The 27,804-nt window shown below is 44.2% G+C and overlaps 1 protein-coding gene and 1 pseudogene across 2 annotated transcripts; both read right to left on the bottom strand.

Annotated features, from left to right (window-relative positions):
- Nucleotides 1-248: 248 nt before the first annotated feature.
- LOC115108736 (uncharacterized) lies at nucleotides 249-15,285 on the bottom strand (annotated as a pseudogene).
- Nucleotides 15,286-20,051: 4,766 nt separating this feature from the next.
- Nucleotides 20,052-27,081, bottom strand: LOC115108420 (glutamate--cysteine ligase regulatory subunit-like). 2 transcript variants are annotated; one of them, XM_029632712.2, is made up of 7 exons: nucleotides 26,782-27,081; nucleotides 25,948-26,016; nucleotides 22,148-22,232; nucleotides 21,909-21,965; nucleotides 21,458-21,678; nucleotides 21,254-21,368; nucleotides 20,052-21,115 (listed from the first exon to the last, which is right to left on the bottom strand). In XM_029632712.2, exons 1-7 carry the CDS (start codon nucleotides 26,905-26,907, stop codon nucleotides 20,946-20,948), a joined length of 843 nt encoding a protein of 280 aa, XP_029488572.1. In that variant the 5' UTR covers nucleotides 26,908-27,081; the 3' UTR covers nucleotides 20,052-20,945. The 2 variants fall into 2 exon arrangements, with proteins under 2 accessions (XP_029488572.1, XP_029488573.1); XM_029632713.2 differs by having other exon boundaries at nucleotides 21,458-21,660; nucleotides 26,782-27,080.
- Between the last annotated feature and the right edge of the window lie 723 nt (nucleotides 27,082-27,804).

The following is a 27,804-nucleotide window of genomic DNA, read 5'->3' as shown; positions in this document are numbered from 1 at the left end:
TTCAGAAAGTGAGTGACTGAATTATTATTCTTCTTGCCAGCACCAATGGCTGCTTTTTCTGTCATGATCTGTTGGTGTTTCTGTTGAGGTTAAAGGGAAAGTATAAGCACTTCAAGTAGTTCATATCAAATATTTATTGTCAATTGTTATGCTTTTCCATACACTATGCCAAAAACATAGTTTCAGACATGATATGAACTAATACTGTACATGACAAAGATCAAATGAAACTTACTGTCTGAACTCTGCATCAGCAAGCAACTCCACCACCATGGTTCTCTTCCGGTCTTTCTTCAGGACACGGGAATGATAGAAGTCCACAGGGCTTTCTACTACTGTAGCAACGTGGGACAAAGACATTCAAGCACAAAAAGGTTAAAATAGTTCCAAAATAAAAAGTACATTGTAAATCCTTACAGTAATTCTAGCTAAAGAGTAGTGAAGAATAGTTGCTCAAGGTTTTTCCCCCCATAGCATTGAACACAACATATGGAGCACTGGGAAAATCAAGCACAGTTGAGGGTTAGATGATTACTGACCTGGAAATACTTGGGGAATCTATCTCTATCGTTCTTCTTGTAAAACCACTTGGGGTCCATTGCTCCACGCATTTTCAGTGCTTTGAGGTCGCCCTTTAATTACTCTTGTCATTTCAGGAGCCCGCATGTTAAACCACCTGGCTCCAGTTGTCAAGTCCCTCTCCTGAACATGGCAAGCCAAGGAGGAAACATGCCAGTCAATGAGTGAACAAAAATTGCTAAATGTAGTAAAAATGTAACTTCTCCTTGTATCACACTAAATAATAAATAAACAAGGTTAATAAACAAGGTTACATGGACTTGTATTCACTTTGCGCTTCAGTTTCACAGCCTGTTTGGACTCCCTGTATGGAGGCACAGCATCTTTCTTCTCAAGCTCTGGGCCAATAACACTTTTCTTCATCAACTGCCAACAGAAAAAACAAATCACAATGTAGAAGCAGAAAATCTGAAAAACGCAGAAATCCGTGGCAGTCAAAGGGTTGAAATTCATGAAAAACTTCCTCTCGTTATTGAATTACCCAGCCTTGCATAACTGCACAATTCATTACCAATTCTACGCCATATATCACCTTCAAAACAAAATCAATGAAAGTTATTTACCTCATCTTGGCTCTTCTGTTCCTTTAGTTTTTTCAGGGAGTTAGAGACAGTCTTTGATTTGCTGCCATCAAAATTGATGTATAATCCCCCAAGCTCCTTCAATCTCAGGCCCGGGTCAATGCGGCTGGACAACTCTTTCCTATAACAGATTGTCTCAAATAATTACCCGGGAGAGGAAGCATTGTCTAGTCTCCAACTGGTTCGCTCTTGATATGTTAATGAAAATGAATGTGAAAAGTCTTTATACGTGCTTGGCATTGCAATTCAATATTTGAGTAAATAGCTCCATTGCTTGAGATTTGAAAAAAACAAAATCCTGCTATCCATTCAGACTAAAATTGGCAGTGTAGCCCTGTCAATTTATAGCCATTTTTAAATGCACAGATGACATGATCATGAACAACAACAAAAAAACAGATACTTACAATTGTGGATTTCTGCTTGTGAAGAGGACTTGTGCATCTTTATCATAGTCTCCCTCCTGATCAACACATTCTTCCTGATCTTGCTCTTCAATGGCCTCCGTGTCACCAGCAGTGTCCCCCTCCTTTTCCTTCTCATCCTCGTAGTACAGTTCATCTGACTGAAGGCCAGGCCGGGAGTCTATGACAAACAGGCCATCAGGAGCCGAGGCCTGAGCAGCAGCAGCTTGACGTCTGGATGGGTCTGCATCCTCTTCATCCTCTATACAGACAGCTTCCTCTTCACCATCAAGACCATCCCCTTCCTCCTCAGAATGCTGGCTATTGTCATCACTGCTTTCCAGTAAACTGATCACGCCAGATTTCTGTATAATGACCGTGTCCTCTGGGCTCCTCTAGCTTGTCAGCGTCAGATACACTGACCTTCAGATTCTGGATAGAGGTCACCAAAATGGGCTCTGTGGTGTGAGGGGCTTCATCTTGATCAGCCCTTTCATTCTCAGTTACTATTGTGCTGCTCACATCCATAGTCTCCTCACTAGGCACTGCCTTACATTCCTGGCTGTCTACCTCCGATGGAGGACCTGTGTGGGGGTTTACATCTATGGCCTTTTCCTCAGACACCACTATAACAGGGGACATTGCATTTTCACACGCCGTTACTTTTACTGTATGATCGAGAGAGACTTGCGCATCAGCTGGTGTTATCGACTCCTGTTCTATTATCACTGGGGCATCCGCATCTGCTGCATCCTCAGTGGACAGCTCCCTCTGCTGGTCTTCTGATTCCACTGCAGGCTCACAGAGGGCCTCAGCCATCTCTGCATCAGCACTCTCACAGACTGATACTCTGACTTCAGACTCTGCTGGGATCACTTTCTCATCTTTTAGGATGTTTTGCTGAGCAGGGACATCCGCCTCAGAGGTATTATTTTCTGGCTCTTCACAGACGGTTGTCTCAACGGACTCCTGTTGAACACTAGTGACCTCTGCATCCTGAGAGACTGTCACACTCCCAGTTTGCTCCAGAGCAGATTTTGGAACTTGGATGGGCTCTGGCTCATCAATCACTACATCCTGATCCTCAAGGATTATCTTTTCTTCATCCACTTCTATCACGGAGCAGTATGGATCAGCATTGATTGCGTCCTCTAATTGATGGTCCTCTGACACACTATCCTCTGCAAACTCAGGTAACCTCACCTTATCTGACTAGCATAGGGATTTCTCAACTAGTATATCCAGGGCCTTGGCTGTTAGCCGGGTAAGTGGAACTGCCCTGGAACTGCGGTTGGATCCAGTGCGACTACTACAGGGGGTGCCCCTGCCTCTCACCGAGCTACGCAGAGGGATATACACATCAGTCTGGTCAGACTCAGTGTCCATTACAGTGGTGCATGTCAGTTTAGGAACAGGCCACCTGCGAGTGGACCTCCTGGGAGTCATACTTGGCCCAGACTCAAAGCCCTGAGTCACAAGTCTGGAGGTCACAGGGAACTGCTTTAACCACACCTCTGCTTCTCCTGTGAAGTAGAGGGGACTTGGAGCCATTGGTGGTTTCCGCTAAATGTATGGGGATAGCATCAACAAACCAACCCGTGCTGCTTCTGGTAGCTCTACGCACCGTGGACGTCTGAGCAGAGACAAGACTCAGGATCTAGAAACTCAGTGTCCTCAGTATGATACTTTGAAGTAGTCCTTGTGCTCCTGGTCATGCTGGTCTGGAAGTCAAGAACCTTGGACTCAAGACACCACTGAGCTGAAATAATTATTATGGTCCTGTTTGGCAGTCTTTGAGAACAGTCTTCCTCAGAGTCCTGGGAGCTCCGCGAATGTTTGGTCCTCTGTAGCCAGACACTGAGGAGGAACAAGAGTCTACCTCAGACACATTCTCTTCATTTATTACGTCAGGCTGCGCCCCGCCTGTGGCTATCCTTCGGCCCCTGCGAGCTGGCTGTTTGTCGGGTATAACCTCCATATCTGATACAACAGAACAGCAGGACTCAGACTCATCAGCTTCACGGGTGAAGTCTACCTGGTTAGCAAAGCCAGTGTGACGTTTGGACGCCCTGGTCTTCCTCTTCACGGTGGAACTCTGGCCCTCAGAGGGAACATCGTGCTGGGAGTCACTGGTCACCTCAGACTGGGTTGCAGTCTCCCTTTAATCAGCCATCCTCCTGGTTCTCCGAGTGGACGCTGGAGTGGCCTGTGGCGAAATGTCAATCCCAGTACTTCAGAACTATGAGACAAAACACTTTATATAAGCAAAGCAATCTCTGGCATGATGAATCTGTAGAAAACAGTAGGGTGTAGTTTTGTTTTTAACACTGCTCCACTGTCAACAACACATCAACTTATCAAGACATTGATTAGCAAGCTGGCTATTTGAGTCAGGTGTGTCAGTAACCACATTCCCATCCAGTGTTTTTAACCTCTCTTGGGTAGGGGGTAGTATTTTGAAGTTTGGATGAGAAACGTGCCCAAAGTAAACAGCCTGTTACTCAGGCCCAGAAGCTAGGATATGCATATGCATGGTAGTATTGTATAGAAAACACTGAAGTTTCTAACACTGTTAAAATAATGTCTGTGAGTATAACAGAACTGATATGGCAGGCGAAAACAAGAGGAAAATCCATCCAGGAAGTGGGATTTTTTTACATGAGTTGTTTTCCATTGAATGCCTATTGACTATGTTATGATTTAGGGCCTAGATTGCAGTTCCTATGGCTTCCACTAGATGTCAGTCTTTAGACATGCTTTCAGGCTTGTATTTTGAAAATGACGAGTAAAAATAAATTTTGGTCAGAGGAGAGGGGAAGAATGCAGAGCTGCTTTGCCCGCGTGACCAATAGCGTGCTGTTCGTTGTTTTTCCTTTCGATTGAAAACGCTATTGTCCGGTTGAAATGTTATTAATTATTTAGACAATAGACAACCTGAGGATTAATTATAAACAATGTTTGACATGTTTCGACGAACTTTACCAGTACTATTAGGATGTATTTGTCTGCATGTTTTGACCACCCTGGAGCCAGTGGATTACTAAACAAAACGCACCAACAAAACTTAGTTTTTGGGACAGAGGGACTTGATCGAACAAAACAAACATTTATTGTGTAACAGGGAGTCTAGTTAGTGCAACCATATGAAGATCATCAAAGGTAAGTGATTCATTTTATCGCTATTTCTGACTTTTGGGACTCTTCTATTTGGCTGGAAAATGATTGTATGCTTTTGTAAGCGGGGCACTGTCCTCAGATAATCGCATGGTATGCTTTCGCCGTAAAGCCCTTTTGAAATCTGACACAGCGGCTGGATTAACAAGAAGTTCATCTTTAAGCCGATGTATAACACTTGTATATTTTCTGAATGATTATTATGAGTATTTCTGTATTTTGAATTTGGCGCTCTGCAATGTCACCGAATGTTGGCCAGATGGGACGGTAGCGTTCCATAAGAAGTTTTAAAGTCCTACCATATATATATATATATATATAAAAAGTGTCAGTACAATTTGATAAAATGCCAACAATGTTTGAAATGGTGGGATCTTTGTGTTGGTAAAATTAATTATGAGAGAAATGGCAGTGAAAGTGCTTTTATGCCCAAATATTGATATAAGAAGAATTCTATCAAAGTAGACTTGGGAGTCAAGCGATATGTTGTGTGGGCCTCTCACTACCACACCGGAAAGCAAGCAGTTTATTAGACTACAGACTAAATCAATTATGAACTTCACAGGGTGGTGAAAGTGCCTGGTGATCAGGTTAATGCTGATTTCCAATAAATATTGAGGTTCTTATTCTGGTGACACAATCGATGCTTGACTACAGTTTGACAAATAAAAAAAATTATATCCATAATCTCAACATGTATATGAGCCTACATGCACAATTTACCCGCGAGCTGTTAACTAGAGCGCACGTGCCAAAACGAGAGTAGGCATTTTTTCTATCTAATGCAATAGTTTGACAAAACTATCGGTCTGGGTTTCCATCTTCGCAGTATTTCCACCAAATTGGGATACTTTGAAAATGTATTGTCTGTGGCAGGTTTTTGGGCTACTTCAAAATTGCACCACGGCCGCCATGGCATTTCTATCCATATTAGTACCCGTCAAAGGTTTAGACATCCACTCAATCCAGAGTTCTACTTATTATAAAATAGTGAAGAACTTCCGGGATGCCTACAAGGCCCTCCCTGCCCTTCCGTCGGCAAATCGGATCACAACTCCATTTTGCTCCTCCCATCTGTCACGCCTTGGTCAATATGTTTTGTGTTTTCGTTATATATTTTGGTCAGGCCAGGGTGTGACATGGGTTATGTGTTGTGTTTCGTATTGGGGTTTTATAGCATTTGGGATTGCTAATGATTAGGGGTGTGTCTAGTTAGGCTTGGCTGCCTGAGGCGGTTCTCAATCGGAATCAGGTGATTCTCGTTGTCTCTGATTGGGAACCGTATTTAGGTAGCCTGAGTTTCACTTTGTATCTTGTGGGTGATTGTTCCTGTCTTTGTGTAGTGTGCACCAGATAGGCTCAGTCACTTGGTTTTTTCTTTTCACTTGTTTTGGAAGAGAAGAGAACGAGCGCCATTCTCCTTGCGGAGATGGTGCTAAATACATCAACGCGGTCGGTCCCTGGGATTGGGCTGGCCAACACGATTCGGTTTGCTTGGAAGGAAAAGGAGTTGGAGCCTTTAGGACGGAAATCTTTTGGAAGGATAATATTGATGAGGATTCTAAAGCTGACGGTGAAGGACGTGTTTTATTTCCAAGGCAACTCGTTGGAGGGAGCATACGACGTGGCACTATATACAGAAGAAAAACACGATGATATCCTGAGAAGGGCAAGAGCAGTGGGAGGTGAGAGACCGATGTGCCACTATGAAATAACAAGCCTGGCGAAGAATAACTTTAGGGTTGTAACTGTCAACATTTACAACCCTTACGTTAAGGACGAAGAGGTGAGGGCTTTTCTGGGGAGATACATGGATAACGTCTCCTCAGCAAGGCACCTCAAAGACTCCCTGGGGTTTTGGAATGGGAGGAGAGGCTTTCAGGCCCTCCTCAGAGAGAACCCAAAGGGACATGGTGGCTACCTCCATCCTCCTGCTATGTTCTCCCTAAGGGCTGACAGGGGGACGTTGTATTATGCACGTCAGCCCCCATTTTGCAGACGCTGTATGGCGTACGGTCACATATTCGCCTCATGCAGTACAAGAAAATGCAGATTTTGTGCATCTGAGGATCACGAGGCGAGGGATTGTGACAAGCCTAAGACGTGCCATGGGTGTGACTCGTCAGCACACCTGTGGCGGGGGTGCCCGGCCCGTCAGAGGTCATATGCGTCTGCGGCTGGGGGGGGAGCAGGGGCGGGGGATGGGGGAAGAAGAGGAGGGGAAGGAAGCACGCCTCATGACCAGAGTACAGGTCCAGAGGGTAAGGCCACAAGGAAGGAGGAGGAGCAAGAAGAGGCGGATGGAAGAGAGAAGGAAACGGAAGGCACGGGAGTAGGAGAACCAGGAAAAGCGGCGGAAGAAGGCAACCGAGTGGAGGAGCATGAGAGAGAAGAAAGCGAGGGAGGAGTGGTGGAGAAGGAGACGGTGGAAGAGCAAGTGGACTGGGGGGAAAGTGCCCTGGTGGAAGAGATGAGGGGTATGGTGGAGGAGCTGGCGGGGGGTGGTATCCCTCCACTGCCGTCATCACCAAAGAAGAGAATGAAGAGGATGGTGCAATTGGCCGACAGTGAGAGGGAAGGGAAGGCCAAAAGAGTGATGGGGGTGGGAGAAACCTCTGGGTTGCTGCTGGCTTCCCCAGGCCCTCAACTTCTGTTGGGTGGGGACACAACTAACAAGACTCAGGACTGGGTACATGAGGAGGTGGGGAGTTTTTTGTTTGGGGACTCAGCCTCCCCGATTTTTTTCCTCAGGGCACCCCGGAGCCAAACACTAATCCTGCATCCTGGGATGGTGAGATGGAGGAAGAGGTGGGAATGTCGGGAGTACGGATGGTGTTCTCACCGGTAGATATGGAGCAGGGGAGCATCGGGTGAGTCTCCTGTTTTTTTTTTTTTCTGTCTGGGTTTAGAATTTGAGCGTATTACATGTTTTTATTTTTTCATGGGGTCTAATTTTACTTTCGTTAGTTTAAATGTAAGGGGTTTAAGGGATTGTGTTAAGAGGAGGGCGGTTTTTAGTTATTTGGAGGGTGTGGGGTTTGATTTTTGTTTTTTACAGGAGGTTCACCTGAGGGATGGAGGGGATGTTAGTAGGTTTAAGAGGGAGTGGGACAAGGGGGAATCGGTTTGGGGTGTTGGGGGGGTGCACTCTTCGGGGGTAGGGATTTTGTGTGGGCACAGGGAGGTAAAAGTGGAGGATTCTTTTGTGGTAATGCAGGGGAGGGTTATAGGGGTGGATGTCACGATAAGGGATTGTAAATTTAGATTAGTGGTGGTGTATGGGCCACAGGTGGTGGCAGACAGGAGGGAGATGGTGGACTGTCTGACGCCACTGTGTGTCACAAATAGGAAATTAGTGATAGGGGGGGATTTTAATACAGATTTAGGAAGAGGGGGGGATAGCAGTGCATGCGCCATTGTCAGGCTAATGGCTTGCCATGGTCTGGTAGATGGTGGTCTGCACACTACTCCGAAAATGGACGGTCCTACATGGCGCAACTCCAGGGGGGTTGAGCGGAGGCTCGACTATATTTTTGTACCCAGGTCTTTGGGTAAGTTGTCTGGGCGGCTGTTGCCTGTTTTCTTTTCGGATCACGACGGGGTGCTCCTGCAGGTGGGGTCGCCAGTCTGCCTCTTTGGTAGGGGATACTGGAAGCTAGATCGGGATGTGCTGGAGGAGCAGGCTTTTGTTGACGGTTTTATGGTTTCTTTTGGAGGCTTGAGGGTCTCCGGTCCATGTGCGAGGGGTGTTAGAGTGGTGGGAATTAGTTAAGGTGAGGATTAGGGCTTTTATAATAGGGTATTGCAAGAGGAAAAAAAGGGAGGAGAGGAGGGAGGTGGATCGTATCCAAAGGTTAATTGAACACGAATACGAGGCAGGCAACCTCGGCGGGTCGTTTGATTGGGAGAGATCCGCAACCCTAAAGGCGCAGCTCAGGGAGTTGCAGGAGCGGAAGGCTCGAGCTTTCCTGGAGCGTGCGCATAGTGGCTTTATAGAACATAATGAGACTTGTTCTGCTATGTTCTTTAAGTCGGTTAGGGCCAGACAGAGTAGGAAGGTAATGCATGGCGTTAGGGAAGAAAATGGTAGTATAGTTAGAGAACCAGAGGATATGGTCAGGGTGACAACTGATCATTTCCAAGGTTTATTTAAGGAAAGGGAAATAGATGTAGAGCAGGGAAATGTGTTTTTAGAACACTTGTCCAGGCGGCTGCCGGAGGACTTTAGAGAAGTGATGGAGGCCCAGATTTCACTAGAAGAGGTTGAGAGCGATCTTAGGAGGATGGGAAAAGGGAAGGTGCCTGGGATGGATGGGCTGCCGGCTGAGTTTTATCTCAAGTTTTGGGGTATACTTGGACCAGTGGTCCTCGAAGTCTTGAAGGCCATCCTTGAGACGGGGGTCCCGGGGGGATCAATGGCTGTTGGTGTGCTGTCACTTTTATATAAGAAGGGGGAAGTAACAGACCTTGGCAACTGGCGGCCGTTGACCATGCTGTGTGTAGATTACAAGCTACTTGCAAAGGTTTTAGCAGACCGGTTGCGCACAGCCCTTCCCTACGTCGTTCATGAGGATCAGACGTGCGGGGTAGAGGGTCGCTCTATTAGATGGAACCTACAGTTAATCAGGGACTCCATCGCTTGGGTTGAAGATAGAGGACTGCCTTTAATGGTAGCAGCGCTAGATCAGGCGAAAGCCTTCGATCGCGTGAATAGATCCTTTTTATTCAGAGTGTTAGGTCGATTGGGATTTGGGGAGAAGTTTATAGGATGGATTCGTACATTATATGTCGGAGCGGGGTGCCGAGTTAGTGTAAATAGTCACTTGGGTGACGTTTTGACCTCTCGTCTGGGGTCAGGCAGGGTGCCCACTCTCGGCTCTCCTCTTCGTTCTGTACATGGAGCCTCTGGGGGCTGCCATTAGGGCAGACACAGGGGTGGAAGGTTTGCTGATCCCTGGAAGTGGTGGGCTGCGTGTTAAGATGACGCAGTACGCCGACGACACTTCCTTGCTGTTGTGCAAGGACTCGTGCCTGACAAGGTCCCTTGCCATTTTTGGGGATTTCACCCGAGCGTCGGGAGCAGTTCTGAACCATGCAAAGTCTTCCGTCAAGTTTTTCGGAAGATGGCGCGGTAGAACGGATGTGCCTGGGGGGTTATCTCTCTGTGAGGGGGCCCTGAGGATTCTCGGGGTCTGTTTTGAGACCTCCAGCTCAGCGACGCTAAACTGGAACATGCGTATCGCAGTGGTACAGAGGAAGCTAGCAATGTGGAAAGCTAGGTATTTGTCTTTTATGGGCAAAGTCCTGGTCCTAAAGGTGGATGTGTTGCCGTCTCTTTTGTATTTGGCATACATCTACCCATTGCCGGTTTGTCTGAAGAGGTCTCTAGTGAGGCTTGTGTTTCAGTTTATGTGGAGTGGCAGGTGCGAGTGGGTCGCCAGGGCACGCATGATCTGTCCCATCGGGGAGGGAGGTAGGGGGGTACCACATTTCCCCCTCAAGCTGGACACAATTTTTGTTTCTTTCTTGTTAACGGAGCTTGCTCAGCCAGTGATACACCCGTCCGGTTACCTCCTGCGGGTGTTTTTCTCGTATCTGGTCTAACACGGGTCCTCGGGCGGAACAGCTGCCGTGGCACTTTGGTCATGCGGCCAAGTGGCTGCGTGCGCACCCTGAGGTTGAAGTTGCCCGAGTAGGTTTAGATCACAGGCACCTTTACGAGGAGGTCAGAAAGGCGGGGAGTCCGGCGCCTGTAGTGGGCATCTCGGAAGTGGTCTGGGAGGGAGTGCAGGCGCGGGGTCTGGACAACAGGCTCAAGGACCTGAATTGGTTGAGCCTTCATAAGTGTTTGCCGGTACGTTCCATCTTGTACCGGTATAATTTGGTGCAATCCCCCACCTGTCCAAGATCCTCTTGTGGCAGGGAGGAGACTGTGCGCCATGTCTTTTGGGACTGTGCCTTTGCCGGAGTAGTATGGGCTAGGGCACGGGTGTTGTTAGGTCTGGTAAAGGGGGATTTTGTATTGACATGGGCCAGGTTAGAGAGGGGTGTAGGGAGAGCGAGAGGGACGGATAGGGACAGGTTTCTGCTCTGGCTTCTCATGAGTCTCTTTAAACGGGGGCTGTGGGAAGCAAGGCAGAACATGGTGAAGACAGGGAAAGATTGGGGGGTTGAAGGGATAGTGAGGAGGGTGGAAGGAGATTTGAGGGGGAGGATGAAGAGGGAGGAGAGGAAGTGGGGGCAGCATGCTGCTCGGGAGAGGTGGAAGGGGGGTTTAGGGCTGGGTGTCATTTAGATTTGTAAGAGGATAGATTAGGGACGGGGAGATAGGGAAAGGTATTTTGTAGGGTGATGGGGAGGGAAGATGCTCCCCTGAGGTTTTGTTTGGGGTTTATGTTTAGTTTAATTAGTTTAATTAAAATACCATTATTTGAGTATGTATGTAAATTATGAGTTGTAAAGAATGAATGGTATTGAAGATAATAAATTATTTTTTATTAAAACAATTTTTTTAAAGATAGGCTGTATAGGTTTCACGTTCCGTTTGTTGTTTTTTGTATTTATGAGTTATTTCATGTATCGTTCCGTTTTCTTCATTAAAGTAACATGAGTAACCACCACGCTGCATTTCGGTCCGACTCTCTTTCAACAACAGACGAACGCCGTTACACCATCCTAAAGGCAGAAACTCAAACAAGAAGTCCACGTGCTAAGGACTATTCAACGCTGGTCTGACCAATCGGAATCGACACTTCAAGATTGTTTTGATCACGTGGACAGATGTTCCCGGGTAGCCTCCGAGAATAACATTGACGAAGACACTGATACAGTGACCAAGTTTATCAGGAAGTATATAGGAGATGTTGTACCCACTGTGACTATTAAAACCTACTCTAACCAGAAACCATGGATAGATGGAAGTATTCGCACAAAACTGAAAGCACAAACCATTGCATTTAACTATGGCAAGGTGACTGAGAATATGGCCGAAAACAGTGTAGTTATTTCCTCCGTAAGGCAATCAATCAGGCAAAACGTCAGTAGAGAAAAAGGAGTCGTAATTCAACGGCTCAGACACGAGAAGTATGTGGCAGGGTTTACAGACAATCACGGACTACAAAGGGAAAACCAGCCACGCCGAACACAGAAGTCTTCCATCCAGACAAAACAAATCCCACCTTAACCCGCTTTGAGAATAACTGTGCCGCCGACACGGCCTATTGCCAAGGACTGCGTGGCCGACGTAAGTAAGACATTTAAGCGTGTTAATCCTCCCAAGGCTGCCGTCCCAGACGCCATCCCCAGCCACGTCCTCAGAGCACGCGCAGACCAGCTGGCCGGAGTCTTTACGGACATATTCAATCTCTCCCTATCCCAGTCTTCTGTCCCCACATGCTTCAAGATGGCCACCATTGTCCCTGTACCTAAGAAAGCAATGGTAACTGAACTAACCGACTATCGCCTTGTATCACTCACTTCTGTCATCATGAAGTGCTTTGAGAGACTAGTCGAGGACCATATCACCTCCACCTTACATGCCACCCTAGACCCACTTCAATTTGCTTACCACCCCAAAAGACCCACAGACAATGCAATCGCCAACACACTGCCCTGTCCCATCTGGACAAGAAGCATACATACCAATGTAAGAATGATGTTCATTGACTATAGCTCAGCATTCAACACCCTGGGTCTGAAACCCACCCTGTGCAACTGGATCCTGGACTTCCTGGCAGGCCGCCCCCAGGTGGTGAAGGTAGGAAACAACTCCACTTTGCTGATCCTCAACACTGGGGCCCCCTCCTGTGCTCAGCCCCCTCCTGTACTCCCTTTAGACCCATGACTGCGTGGCCACACACGCCTCCAACTCAATCATCAAGTTTGCAGACAACAGTAGTAGGCCTGATTACCAACAATGACACGACAGCCTACAGGGAGGTGAGGGCCCTGGGAGTGTGGTGCCAGGAAAATAACCCCTCACCCAACAACAAAACAAAGGAGCTGATCGTGGACCTCAGGAAACAGCAGAGGGAGCATGCCCCGATCCATAGACGGGACCTCGGTGGAGCAGGTGAAAAGCTTCAAGTACCTCGGCGTACACGTCACTGACGATCTGAAATAGTCCACCCACACAGACAGTGTGGTGAAGGTGCAACAGCGCATCAACCTCACGAGTCTGAACAAAACAACGTTTTGGCACCTAAAACTTCTACAGATGCACAATTGAGCATCCTGTCGGGCTGTCTCACCGCCTGGTATGGCAAAACTGCACCACCCGCAACTGCAGGGCTCTCCAGAGGGTGGTGCGGACGGCCCAACATCACCTGGGGCAAACGACCTGCCATCCAGGACACCTACAGCACCAGATGTCACAAGGTCAAAAAGATCATCAAGGATAACAACCACCCGAGCCACTGCCTGTTCACCCCGCTATCATCCAGAAGGCGAGGTCAGTACAGATGCGTCAAAGCTGGGACCGAGACCAAAGCTGTTTTTCAATCTCAAGGCCATCAGACTGTTAAATAGCCATCACTAGCACATCAGAGGTGTCTGCTATATATACATAGACTGTAAAATCACTGGCCACTTTAATAATTTTACATTTTGCACATTTCTCACTACTCATATGTAAATACTGTATTCTATCCTTAGTCTATGCCGCTCTGACATTGCTTGTCCAAATATTTATATATTCTTAATTCCATTCCTTTACTTTGATTTGTGTATGTTGTGAAATTGATAGATATTACTGCACTGTTGGAGCTAGAAACTAGCATTTCCCTACACCCGCAATAACATCTGCTAAACACATGACAAAATTTGATAACTATGAAACAAATTCAGAATCATGTAGTAACCAAGTGTTAAAACGAAATATATTTTAGATTCTTTAACCTGTAGTGGCACCCCATCCCGTGAAGGGGACAGTTGTCATCATCTGACACTAATTAGCATAACGCAACGGACATAAATCTTCCTAGAAAATATTCCTATTCATGAAAATCACAAGTGAAATATATTGGAACACAGCTTAGCCTTTTGTTAATCACCCTGTCATCTCAGATTTTCAAAATATGCTTTACAGCCAACGCTAGACAAGCATTTGTGTAAGTTTATCATAGCCTAGCATATCATTATGCCTTGCTAGCAGCAGGCAACCTTGTCACAGAAATCAGAAAAGCAATCAAATTAAATCGTTCACATTTGATGAACTTCAGATGTTTTCACTCACAAGACTCCCAGGTAGACAGCCAAAGTTCATTTTTTCCCTAAATATTATTTTTGTAGGCGAAATAGCTCCCGTTTGTTCTTCACGTTTGGCTGAGAAATCGCCCGAAATTGCGGTCACCACAACCCCGAAAAATATTCCAAATTAGCTCCATAATATCGACAGAAACATGGCAAACGTTGTTTAGAATCCATCCTCAAGGTGTTTTTCTAATATCTATTCGATAATATATCCGTTGGGACAATTCGTTTTTCACTAGGACCGATTGGAATAATGGCTACTTCTGTATTTTACGCGAGAATCTCTCTCGGAGCCACCATGTGACCACTTACGCAATGTGGCCACCTATGGCTATTCTTCAACAGAAATGCGTAAAACTACGTCACAATGCTGTAGACACCTTGGGGAATACGTAGAAAGTGTAAGCTCGTTGATGGTACATTCACAGCTGAATAGGGAGTCATTGGAACGCAGCGCTTTCAAAACCTGGGGCACTTACGGATAGGATTTTATAATGTTCCAACCGGAGAATAATGTTCCAACCGGAGAATTCCTTTGTCTGTAGAAATGTGATGGAACGCAGGTCGTGACTGAGAATATGTGAGCGCACGTGATCAGCTCATGGCACTCTGGCAGAGCCCTGACTCAATCAGCTCTTATTCCCCCCTCCTTCACAGTAGAAGCATCAAACAAGGTTCTAAAGACTGTTGACATCTAGTGGAAGCCTTAGGAAGTGCAATATGACTCCATAGACACTGTATATTCGATAGGCAATGACTTGAAAAACTACAAACCTCAGATTTTCCACTTCCTGGTTGGATTTTTTTCTTGGGTTTTTGCCTGCCATGAGTTCTGTGACACTCACAGACATCATTCAAACAGTTTTAGAAACTTCAGAGTGTTTTCTATCCAAATATACTAATAATATAATACTGTAATGCTCTACTTTCCGGCTAGCCGGATAAAGCACAAAATAAACTTCAGTTAGTGTTAAATACGGCTTCTAGAATCCTGACTAGAACCAAAAAATGTATCATATTACTCCAGTGCTAGCCTCCCTACACTGGCTTCCTGTCAAGGCAAGGGCTGATTTCAAGGTTTTACTGCTAATCTACAAAGCATTACATGGGCTTGCTCCTACCTAGATCTCTGATTTGGTCCTGCCTACACATACGCTACGGTCAAAAGACGCATGCCTCCTAATTGTCCCTAGAATTTCTAAGCAAACAGCTGGAGGCAGGGCTTTCTCCTACAGAGCTCCATTTTTATGGAATGGTCTGCCTACCCATGTGAGAGACGCAAACTCGGTCTCAACCATTAAGTCTTTACTCAAGACTCATCTCTTCAGTGGGTCATATGATTGAGTTTAGTCTGGCCCAGGAGTGTGAAGGTGAACGGAAAGGCTCAGGAGCAACGAACCGCCCTTGCCGTCTCTGCCTGGCCGGTTCCCCTCTTTCCACTGGGATTCTCTGCCTCTAATCCTATTACAGGGGCTGAGTCACTGGCTTACTGGTGCTCTTTCATGCCGTCCCTAGGAGGGGTGCGTCACTTGAGTGGGTTGAGTCACTGATGTGATCTTCCTGTCTGGGTTGGCGCCCCCCCTTGAGTTGTGCCGTGGCGGAGATCTTTGTGGGCTATACTCGGCCTTGTCTCAGGATGGTAAGTTGGTGGTTGAAGATATCCCTCTAGTGGTGTGGGGGCTGTGCTTTGGCAAAGTGGGTGGGGTTATATCCTTCCCGTTTGGCCCTGTTCGGGGGTATCATCGGATGGGGCCACAGTGTCTCCTGACCCCTCCCGTCTCAGCCTCTAGTATTTATGCTGCAGTAGTTTATGTGTCGGGGGGCTAGGGTCAGTTTGTTATATCTGGAGTACTTCTCCTGTCTTATGCTCTCTCTAATTCTCTCTTTCTTTCTCTCTCTCGGAGGACCTGAGCCCTAGGACCATGCCTCAGGACTACCTGGCATGATGACTCCTTGCTGTCCCCAGTCCACCAGACGTGCTACCTGTCCCAGACCTATTATTTGACCATGCTGGTCATTTATGAACATTTGAACATCTTGGCCATGTTCTGTTATAATCTCCACCCGGCCCAGCCAGAAGAGGACTGGCCACCCCTCACAGCCTGGTTCCTCTCTAGGTTTCTTTCTAGGTTTTGGCCTTTCTAGGGAGTTTTTCCTAGCCAACGTGCTTCAACACCTGCATTGCTTGCTGTTTGGGGTTTTAGGCTGGGTTTCTGTACAGCACTTTGAGATATCAGCTGATGTTCGGAAGGGCTATATAAATACATTTGATTTGAATATGCATATATTAGCTACTGGGTCTGAGTAGCAGGCAGGACAGGATTGTTATTTTAAAACGAGGACATTAAAGACCTAAATAGACTACATGCAAATGTTTAAAATATATACTCTGGGCACCTTATTCATCCAAGCTACTCAATACTGCCCCCCAGTCCCAAAGAAGTTAAGGAAAGAAATTCCACAAATGTACTTTAACAAGGCACATCTGTTAATTGAAATGCATTCCTGGGGACTAACTCATGAAGCTGGTTGAGAGAATGCCAAGAGTGTGCAAAGCTGTCATCAAGGCAAATGGTGGCTACTTTGAAGAATCTAAAATATATTGTGATTTGTTTAACATGTATTTTGGTTACTACATGATTCCATAGTTGATGTCTTCACTGTTATTCTACACTATATAAAATAGTAAAAATAAAAACTCTTGAATGAGTAGTTGTGTCCAAACTTTTAACGGGTACTGGTTGAGAAAGTGCCGCAGCAGTCACAGAAACCAAGTAGCATGCGCACACATCATGATAACTTTACCAGTTGTAGGTTGGCTATTTAGATTGGTCATTACAAAGACATTCCTTTTCCATAGAACAGAGAAAAGTCTGACTTGGGTGGCTAGAGTCTTGACAATTTTATGGGTTTTCCTCTGACACGCCCTATTATATAGGTCCTGGATTGCAGGAAGCTTGGTCCCAGTGATGTACTGGGCCGTAAGCACTACCCTCTATCATTCTCCAAATGTAATGACAGTTTCATTGTGGGCTTTTCCCTGAAATTAGATGTTGGCCTATAGGCTACCTGTATCTAGCTCAGCAAACCATGGGGAAATTGAATTGCAATTCTAAATCCCGATTTTATTTCTATTGAATTATGTAAACCTCGCAAATAGGCCATTTACAACCGTTTGTAGTCAACATCTGGCACATCAAGACAATCGCCAGAAAATAGTCTCCATGTTTCTTGCAGAGATCCTCAAGATCCTGTCCAAAATTCACCACTGAAACTCTCCTGTCGGATCTAGTCATGCACATCCAAACTGGATTTATTTACAGTTATAAACTGTGTGGTTTGAGCCCTAAATGCTAATTGGCTGAAAGCCATGGTATATCAGACCAAGTACAACTGGAATGACACAAGAATCCTTCTTAATTCACTCGATTTGCAAGTATAGTGTAATTCCCTTACTATGGGATTGCCCTTAACTGCAAACCCTTACAGGCAGAACCAATTTGTGACTACTTCGGTGGAAATGGCATTACTGTAATGATGTATACACAACTGCTTGCGTTGTATAAGAGCGTCTGCTAAATGACTTAAATGTAAATGTAAAAGAACAAGTGCTTAAACACTAGCAACTCGTGTTTTTTCTAAGATTCACTGCAAAGCAAACCAGAGCGGGACTGCTTGCTCTGCTAGCTTGCATTAACGGAACTTCTGTGTGTAATGTTTACTGTTCATTTTTATTGTTTTTTCACTTTGGTATATTATCTACTTCACTGTTTGGGCAATGTTAACATATGTTTCCCATGCCAATAGAGCCCCTGGAATTGAATATACCCATAATTGCACAATTAAAACGTACCGTTACTCCAGAGGATTCATCGGAGTATGTTTTCGTTGGGGAACACACATGTACTGAATTTCTGGTGGCCAGCATCTTGCTCGCGTTTTTCTGTCTCACTTCCGACACGTGTTCCCAAAGTCAGCAAGACACGACCAATCGAATCGCGATGCATGCTGAGGAACGTAAAACCGATTGTTTTTTTGATGAAAGTACTCAAGTGAGAATAGTCAAGTTTATCATTCATTCCTTGGGGATGTGTCAAAGATACTTGTTTTTATATGATCTATAATAAATTAATAGTGATTCTGGAGTAATCATGTTCACCCATCTCATACAGTCTTGAAATCATTGGCCACTTTAATAAATTGATCACTAGTCACTTTAATAATGCCACTTTAATAATGTTTACATATCTTGCATTACCCATCTCATATGTATATACTGTATTTTATACCATTTATTGCATCTTGCCTATGCCGCTCTGTCATTGCTCATCCATATATTTATGTTTATACTCTTATTCCATTCATGTACTTAGATTTGTTTGTATTAGGTAGTTGTGTGGAATTGTTAGATTACATGTTAGATATTGCTGCACTGTTGGAACTAGAAGCACAATAATTTCACTGCACTCGCAATAACATCTGCTATGTGGCCAATAAAATGTGATTTGATTTGAACAGCCCATCGCTCTCCTTCTTGGTCAAATAGCCCTTACACAGCCATGGATGGCGTGTTGCTGCAGGATGCTGTTGTAGCCATGCTGGTTACGTGTGCATTGAATTCTAAATAAAATCACAGACAGTGTCACCAGCAAAACACTATCACACCTCCTCCTCCAAGCTTCACGTGGGAATCACACATGCAGAGATCATCTGTTCACCTACTCTGTGTCTCACAAAGACACAGTGGTTGGAACCAAAAATCTCAAAGTTGGACTCGTCAGACTAAAATACAAATTTCCACTGGTCTAATGTCCATTACTCATGAGATGTGTCTGTTATTTGAACTTTATTTGGGCTGCAATCTGAGGTGCAGTTCTAATGAACTTATCCTCTGCAGCAGAGGTAACTCTGGGTCTTCCTTTCCTGCGGCGGTTCTCATGAGAACCCGTTTCATCATTAATGGTTTTTGCGACTGCACTTGAAGAACCTTTTAAAGTTCTTGAAATGTTCTGCATTGAATGATGTCTTAAAGTAATGGACTATCGTTTCTCTTTGCTTATTTGAGCTGTTCTTGACATATGGACTTGGACTTTTACAAAATAGGGGTAAATTCCACAAATGAACTTAAGGCACACCTGTTAATTGAAATCCATTCCAGGTGACCACCTCATGAAGCTGGTTGAGAGAATGCTGAGCATGTGCAAAGCTGTCATCAAGGCAAAGGGTGGCTACTTTGAATAATCTCAAATATGTTTGATTTGTTTAACACTTTTTTGGTTACATTTATTATAAAAAAAGTGTACCCATTATTTAACTAGGTAAAAAAAGTTAGTTAAGAACAAATTCATAATTTACAATGATGGCAAATCCAGATGACACTGGGCCAATTGTGCACCACCCTATGGGACTCCCAATTACAGGCAGATGTGATACAGCCTGGATTTGAACCAGGTACTATAGTGATACCTCTTGCACTGAGATGCAGTGCATTAGACCACAGCGCCATTCGGGAGCCTACATGATTCCATGTGTTATTTCATAGTTTTGATGTCTTCACTATTATTCTACCATGTAGAAAATAGTAAAAATAATGAAAAACCCTCAAGTAGGTGTCTCCAAACCTCTGACTGGTACTATATATATACTTTTTAAAATGTTACTGCAACTGCAAACCACAGGAGCCTGCGCTCTTGCAGCTCTGTTAATCATCAGATGGGAGTATAGGCGTTAGGGGGGCCTTGGTTAGGTAACTGAATCATGGCTGGCCCTAGCCTTTGGGGTCCCTAAGTGAGATTTGGTTGAGTGGCCACCCCACCTGGCAGGGAAAACACTTTAGCCCCCCCCCTCGATTGCAGAGAGAAAGTAAATGTTTCCGTGCCCGGTCGGTAGTCGGCCATAATTACGACAAGTTCAGATAGCAGACATTGCTAATTACGTGACTGACTGACTCATAAGAGAAAAACTGGCTTAGCACTATACCTTAACACTGAACACATTTCGGTAATTTAGCAGACACTGATCCAGAGACACTTACAGTTAACGCATTCATTTTAAAATAAAACACTTAGTCTTTCATCATTTAATAAACCCAATTCTAGGACATGATATACAGAAAATAGCAACATTTTAATTACAGTACAAGAGAGAAATCAAACTTTTTGGACAATGTCTGGAAGAAAAGCCATGATGAATAAGGCATTATCAATCCAGACACTTCAGAGCTTGTAATTCATTTTCCATGCCAATCTGGAATTTTTCAGTGCTATTATGTACACAATAAAGGTGCTGAGCCTACTAATTTAAACCCTAGGAGGCGCACCCCAGTTTGGGAACCACTGTCCTAGTATATTCTCAGTAAGTACAGGGCTTTAAACATATATTAAAATGTTTGACATGACAATACTAACATCCATAAAGTATCACTAGATTTGTTTCAAATAAAATGTGTACACAATCAAAAATAGTTTCTGAACTAACCATAAATGTCAATTGGAATTAGGCCTTAATCCCCCCCATTGCCAATAGAGGGTGCCAGTATTATACAGTAGAAGCTGCTCATACACAGAGAGCACTAGGACTTTACATATGACTCCAGCTTTAACAACAGATCCAAATTTACAATGTAAAAATATCATAGGACATTTCCATAGTGGGTTAGAGGCTGTGTTTCCCCTTTAAACTGCTTTTGAATAATTCTGTCATTGTACTAAAATACAAATTATGTGGTACCAATGCATAATTTTTTCATAATAACCCATAATCCTTGATACAGCAAAATAAAGTAGATGCGGGGAGAAAAGGAGAAAAATCCACTTTGAAACCATGTTGGATAAAAGTTTAGCTACCTATCAGTCTTTAAAACACAGCTTCCACTGCAATGCAGAAGGGTAAGTGGTTTCATTACTATGAATGCATTGGTCATGAATAACATCTGAACAACTGGTTTTCAGAGGACATGCTACAGGCTTCTTCTCTTTGCGTGAACAAGGTAGCCTTTTGCTTTGATGATCCCCCTGCTTTTGACTATGATGGAGTAACGCAAAACCCACTCCAACCTCCAGTCTGCCACCTTCAGGTCCTGAGTGCTCTCCTGCACTGCCTCCTGGAAGCTGGCAGCAGTAATCAGTTCTACAGGAAGAGACAATGTGTTAATTCACTGACCCTCAGCGCACACACACATCCTGTCTGTACCCTACTCATGTAAAACATGAATCTGATTATATAGTGAAAATATCACAAATTCAAATGCAAGAGCGGAATATTCACCTTTTGGGTCATTATGAGTCAGTAGCTGAATGTCAAACTCCTTTGCAAAAGCAGTCAGGTCAGGGGGCATCACACAGCAGGAGGCCAGATTCACCTGGTTACTACTGGGTTTCACCTAGACCAGGAGAAAAAACAATTCAAAACCCAAAATACACCAAAGCAATCCTAGAACAATCTGAGGGTCTCATCAACATCACCACTCACCTGGGCCCAGTTGTAGAGCTGCTCCAGGAGCTCCTTGTCCAGGTCAGAGGTGCCGATGGTAGCGATCTTGTGGCTTTGCACCAGACCCTCCAGTTCACTCCAGGCAGGCTGCAGGTTGTCCAGGGTCTGGCTCACTTCCTCAGGCAGAGCAGGGGGTGCAATGATCACTGAGTCCAGCTGGGAAACAGCCAGAGCCTGGCAAGCTGTCAGAAACAGTCCATCTTATGAGCATTAAACTTAAAGCACAAAATTGGTTGAGGTTATGCAAACATGAATTGGGTGTGGTCCAGGAACAGACAGAAGTTCACTGATACTAACGTCTACTTTGGTCTGTTGAATTTTGATATGACAGCATGGTCAGGTTTATAGACTATCGCATATGCCAAATGACTTTTGGCAGTCACTGAGTCAATATGGTTCTTTGCTTATTTGTAACAAATGTAATACTCACCCTTATCTACTGCATCTTTGATTGAAGAGAGGTCTGCCTCGCAAATAAATAGTTTGACTGCAAAGCAAGAACATGGTCATGTTAATGACAAAAACAACCCCTCTGCAAGTTACCAGGAAAGGCATTTGTCATGCAATTCACATACTGAGCTCAGAATTCCTCATGTCAATGCCACACTACGGTCTCATATCATCACTATGTCCATTGTCATGAAAGACATAAGTAACAGTAAAACTCACCTGAAACCTTCAGCTCCTCCCTCTCCTCAGGTGTGATTGCTTCTGTAGCTTGAGGGATGGAGCAGTCAATTGTGTCTGGTAAGTCCTAAATAAATAGGTGTAAATCAATATTAGAACATGTACTCAAACTTCAACAAAAGTTTGTCAAAAGGAAAATAATTACAAAAATGAAGCTTAAAATTACATAAAGAACCAGAGAAGAAACTTCAATTGTGCCACCACTTTGTTCAAATACGAACCCAGAATTTCTATTTTACAATCTTGTGGGATTTCATTGCAGGGATGCTCCAATAAGCTTTGACTTTGTGTACGTAATGCACAGTTCAGACCCCGAACTTATGGCGAGTCGAACTGAATGGAAATGAAGAGCGGGCTGGCAACACTACAGCAGACTTCCTCGTTGGTTGGGGGGCAAAGGTTTTAAGGCATAACAATAAGCTCTCACAGAAGTCCTCCACCTGCGAATCAGAGATCATGAATGTGCTTCCGCTGTTGTGTTTGTAGCTAAGCAATCTTTATTTGCATGCAATTAATATTAATATGCATTACCATTTCTCCCGACAGTGGAAGAACTGCTCGCTCTGGCATGCTGCATGAAACAGAGGCGTGCTTCATTTGCACCGTGCCGAATATGCGGCAGAGGCTGCCAAACTATCATCAAAAGTCCAACGAGGCGCACTTAATGGTTTCAGACAGCCCTCTATTCCCGCCCTTCCAAAGAGAACGTGAAATAGTTCTATCACCGCATCGAACTAAAAAGGTTTTATTTAGGGCTTAGACCCCCTCTCCCCTCTGTATTCACTGAGCGTGCTGAAGCAGATTAGCAGAAATACCACAGGGCAAAGCTACGCCAACCTCACAGCAGAAGCACATGTAGAACCTTTCGCAGGCAACTTTGCATGAACGATCAAAATGACAGTTCCCTTTCATCAGTCTGAGGAATTCTTTGCAGTCAGACAGCTATTTTGTTTTCCCAGGAGAAGAACGCCATCACGTAGAAGTAACCCATGGTTACACAAGTATTGTTCATTAATGCTAGATGATGTAAAATGTTAGCTGATCAGAGATACTGTAGACACTTGGTCACCATGGGAACTTGGTAAAAAGATTATGAACACTATAATCGGTGTTTGGAAGTTGGGTTAATAGCTCTTTTGTAGCTATGTACGTAATAAAACATGCATGGGAAATTCAACTAGGCTAGGTGGTAGACACAGAAGGAGTGCTTCTTTGGTTATAGATGTTTACCATGAGGTGCTCTTTGATCATGGATAAAATACTATAGAACAAAAGGTAGTTGATGCTGGATAGTTAATGCCAAAAGAAGTTCAAACATATTTTCAGAAATAATAGAAGCACTTTCATGTAGTGGATAAATTAGACTTTAAAGCGTATGCATAGCAATAATATATATTTTGTTATTACTAAAAACACAGATGCTTTGCAGCTACAAAAGTCTTTATCAGCATGGCGAACTACAATGCATTCGCAAAGTTCAGACCCCTTCAATTTTTCGTTTCAGCCTTATTCTAAAATGGATTCAATAGTTTATCCCCCTCAATCTACACACAATAACCCATGACAAAGCAAAAACAGATGCCATTTTTGCTAATTTATTAAATAAAAACAAGATAATCACATTTACATAAGTATTCAGACCTTTTACTCAGTACTTTGTTGAAGCACCTTTAGCAGCTCCTCCAGCCTCGGTCCTTGGGGATGACGCTCCAAGCTTGGCACACCTGTATTTGGGGAGTTTCTCCCATTCTTCTCTGCAGGTCCTCTCAAGCGCTGTCAGGTTGGATGGGGAGCATCACTGCACAGCTGTTTTCAGGTCTCTCCAGAGATGTTCGATCGGGTTCAAGTCCGGGCTCTGGCTGGGCCACTCAAGGACATTGAGACTTGTCCCGAAACCACTTCTGTGTTGTCTTGGCTGTGTGCTTAGGGTTGTCCTCCTGTTGGAAGGTTAACCTTCACCCCAGTCGGAGGTCCTGAGCAGGTTTTCATCAAGGAGCTCTCTGTACTTTGCTTTGTTCATCTTTGCCTCGATCCTGACTAGTCTCCCAGTTCCTGCTGCTGAAAAACATCCCCACAGCATGATACTGCCACCACCACCATGCTTCACCGTAGGGATGGTGCCAGGTTTCCTCCAGACATGACGCTTGGCATTCAGGCCAAAGAGTTACATTTTGGTTATCAGACCAGAGAAACTTTTTTCTCATGGTCAGAGCCTTTTTGGTGCTTGTGGCAAATTCCAAGCCGGCTGTCATGTGCCTTTTACTGAGGAGTGGCTTTGTCTGGCCACTCTACCATAAAGGCCTGATTGGTGAAGTGCTGCAGAGATTGTTGTCCTTCTGGAAGGTTCTCCCATCTCCACAGAGGAACTCTGTCAGTGACCATAGAGTTCTTGGTCACCTCCTTGACCAAGACCCTTCTCCCAATCGCTCAGTTTGGCCAGCTCTCGGAAGAGTCTTGGTGGTTACAAACGTCTTCTATTTAAGAATGATGGAGGCCAGTGTTTTTGGGGCCCTTCAATGTTGCAGACATTTTTTGGTACCCTTCTCCAGATCTGTGCAGATACAATCCTGTCTCGGAGCTTCACGAACAATTCCTTCGACCTCATGGCTTGGTATTTGCTCTGACATGCACTGTCAACTGTGGGACCATATATAGACAGGTGTGTGCCTTTCCAAATTATGTCCAATCAATTGCATTTACCACAGGTTGACTCCAAGTTGCAGAAACATCAAGGATGATCAATGGAAACAGGATGCACCAGAGCTCAAATTAGAGTCACATCGCAAAGGGTCTGAATTCTTATGTAAATAAAGGTATCCGTTTTTTTTTAAATAGATTTTCAAAAATGTCTAAAAACCTGTTTTCACTTTGTCATTATGGAGTATTGGGTGTAGATTTTTTTTTTTAGGCAACAAATTCTTATTTACAATGACAGCCTAGGAACAGTGGATTTACTGCCTTGTCCAGGGGAAGGAGTCTGAATACTTTCCCGAATGCACTGTATGCGGTATTGAGTGGGTGGATGGAGTGTGATGTCTCTCCAGTTTTTCCACTGCAGTCATTTAGCTCTGGCGCTGCGCCACGGTAAAAATCATTGCCACCAGGCCAAATAAATATCTAACATGAACAATATTTCTGCCGAGGAGCACTTTGAAGATGCTAGAGCGGTCCAGATGTAGTTTTCCTCTGCAAACAAAACAACTAATGAATAGATAAACTATTATACTATGGGTTGTCTGATTTATCTATTTCCCTGGTCGGCTTGTTGTGTGTTCAAGTTATCAGTGCCATAGGGAGGAAAACATGCATTCAGACAAGCAGTCAATGCACAACAATTCTGGCAATCGCAGGGAAAACAGCAGTTTTAATGGCCTTTATTAAAAAGAGGGGGATCCCAGCTTTCCATTCCTACTTTATTTCTCAACTCCTAAATATCTGTGAACGGGACCATTTTAAACCCAGAGTTTGCAGTGAGTGCATTGGGAGAGTGGGACTAAATGGAACATGGGTCAATTGTAGGGTAACTTGGGGTAAAATGCAATAACCACTATATATTTGTTGAGGAGTGACTTAAATTGTGGTGACAGATTACATGCTTAGTTGAACAAGAGTAGTAGCAACCAGGGAAAGTGTTGGGGGGGTAAATTAAAAGATCACATTTGTGATCTAGCTAATTGTTAGTCCAATAGGTTAAATGCAGATAGGCAAACTGTGCTTCAGCCCATTCATTTATAGCAAATATAGATCAATAAATAAACAAATAAATAAGAGAACTGCCTAACCGTTGGTGAAGTTGGTGGTGGTATCGTGGCAAACCACTCACTAAGTGTAGCGCGAACACAGTCTTGAATCTGGAATGGTAAAAAAAAAAATGTATTAAGAGTGGACTGTAAATTAATGGAAGTGTTAACATGTTTGCTATAAACAACACCTCGTAACTAGGTACGGCTTTCAATGATGCCTACAGATCACTCAATGGTGCTGTGAAAGATTGCCAGACATGGACAGTATAGGATTATTTCGTACACTACTGGCAATTAGTGACTTGGACAGTACGAAAATGTGCGCATTAAGTTCTGGTCCTGAGCTATGGCTTACTATACAACATCAACACTATTAAACGCTAAATGGAGATTCTTAGAGTCAAATTGGGCACAGCTTCAAGGAAATCGTTTTATGATTGTTCTCCATGCCGAATTAAAACTGGCCTTCAATAATCTACACAAGACAAATCCTGGCTTTCTTAATTTAAAATGTCCTCATGCATCTTTGAATCTGATCATCAGATGAATCATGACCCTGACAGGTCTTGCAATACAGTCATAAACGTCAGACTACATAACGCAAACTGACGTTTTTAATGACGTAATGGGGATGGATATAGGAAAGACAACGCATGGTTGTTGAGCTACCTAAACGCGCTAATTTAAGTCGAGGCCATGGTTTTTCAAGCTAGTTAGCAACAACATTATCTAGCCAGTTAGCTGACCAGCCGTGATGCACTCTTTTCAAACGTCTTACATTAGCTAGCCAGTTAGCTGACCAGCCGTGATGCACTCTTTTCAAACGTCTTACATTAGCTAGCCAGTTATGACAAAGTCAATGGTCAGTCTTACCTCTTCACTAGGTGAAGACGGACATTTTTTCTTGAGACGGCTACGGTTTACTAAATTTCCCGTGTGCAGATTCAATGTCGTAGCATGGTTGAGAAGCACTTTAGCACTGGTGGTGTGAGTGTCCATGTGGTGTCCTTGGTTGTCAGTAAATATATAGTAGTGAAACGTCCTTTTAAGCTATCCAGCAACTTATCCAGTTATTTAATTCTGCAGTTAGCGACAGGACTCACCGCGTTTCAAAAACAGTACCTCTGTGAATTGCATATGTACCGGTAGTTTATTTTGCTGGTGGAAACTAGCGCTATGAGCACGCCCACCTTGTAACTGTGCGTTGTGTGCAAAATCTGGCATGGATTTATGTGGAATTTAGCACCCTTTTGACCAATATGTTTTTACAGTTCAGTACAGTACTCTTGTTTCAAGAGAGAATATTTCCTTTTTAATTCAACATGAAAATCACCACCAGTAACCAGGTTTCCATCCAACCTTTTTATGCTTAGTAACATACATGTCAGGTAAAAAAATGTGACAGGTCTGATGGAAAAATATTTTTTTTAGGTAAACGTTCAAAATGTTGAAAAAAAAATTATGCCAAACTACGTGGGATCTTGTTTCTGTAAAATTAATTATGAATCAGCAAACTGCTCGCCCACACGACGTCATATACGTGGTCTGCGGTTGTGAGGCTGGTTGGATGTACTGCCAAAAATTATAAAATGACATTGGAGGTGGCTTATGGTAGAGCAATTAACATTAAATTATCTGGCAACAGCTCTGGTGGACATTCCCAGAGTCAGCATGCCATTTGCACACTCCCTCAAAACTTGAGACATCTGTGGCATTGTGTTGTGTGACAAAACTGCACATTTTAGAGTGGCCTTTTATTGTCCTCAGCACAAGGTGCCCCTGTGTAATGAGCATGCTGTTTAATCAGCTTCTTGATGTCCGGCACTTGTCAGGTGGATAGATTATCTTGGCAAAGCAGAAATTCTCACTAACAGGGATGTAAACAAATTTGTGCAC

Source organism: Oncorhynchus nerka, linkage group LG24 (genome assembly GCF_034236695.1).
Source record: "Oncorhynchus nerka isolate Pitt River linkage group LG24, Oner_Uvic_2.0, whole genome shotgun sequence".
In the NCBI taxonomy this organism is placed as follows: domain Eukaryota; kingdom Metazoa; phylum Chordata; class Actinopteri; order Salmoniformes; family Salmonidae; genus Oncorhynchus; species Oncorhynchus nerka.
This window is presented reverse-complemented; position numbering and strand designations above follow the sequence as displayed.

Excerpts from the sequence above, each read along its gene's own strand:
- LOC115108420 (XM_029632712.2), bottom strand. The coding sequence starts at position 26,907 with ATGGACACTCACACCACCAGTGCTAAAGTGCTTCTCAACCATGCTACG. Across the intron at positions 22,233-25,947 it reads CACCACCAACTTCACCAACG|GACTTACCAGACACAATTGA; the intron begins GTTAGGCAGTTC and ends CTATTTATTTAG. Across the intron at positions 21,116-21,253 it reads GACTCATAATGACCCAAAAG|AACTGATTACTGCTGCCAGC; the intron begins GTGAATATTCCG and ends CTCTTCCTGTAG.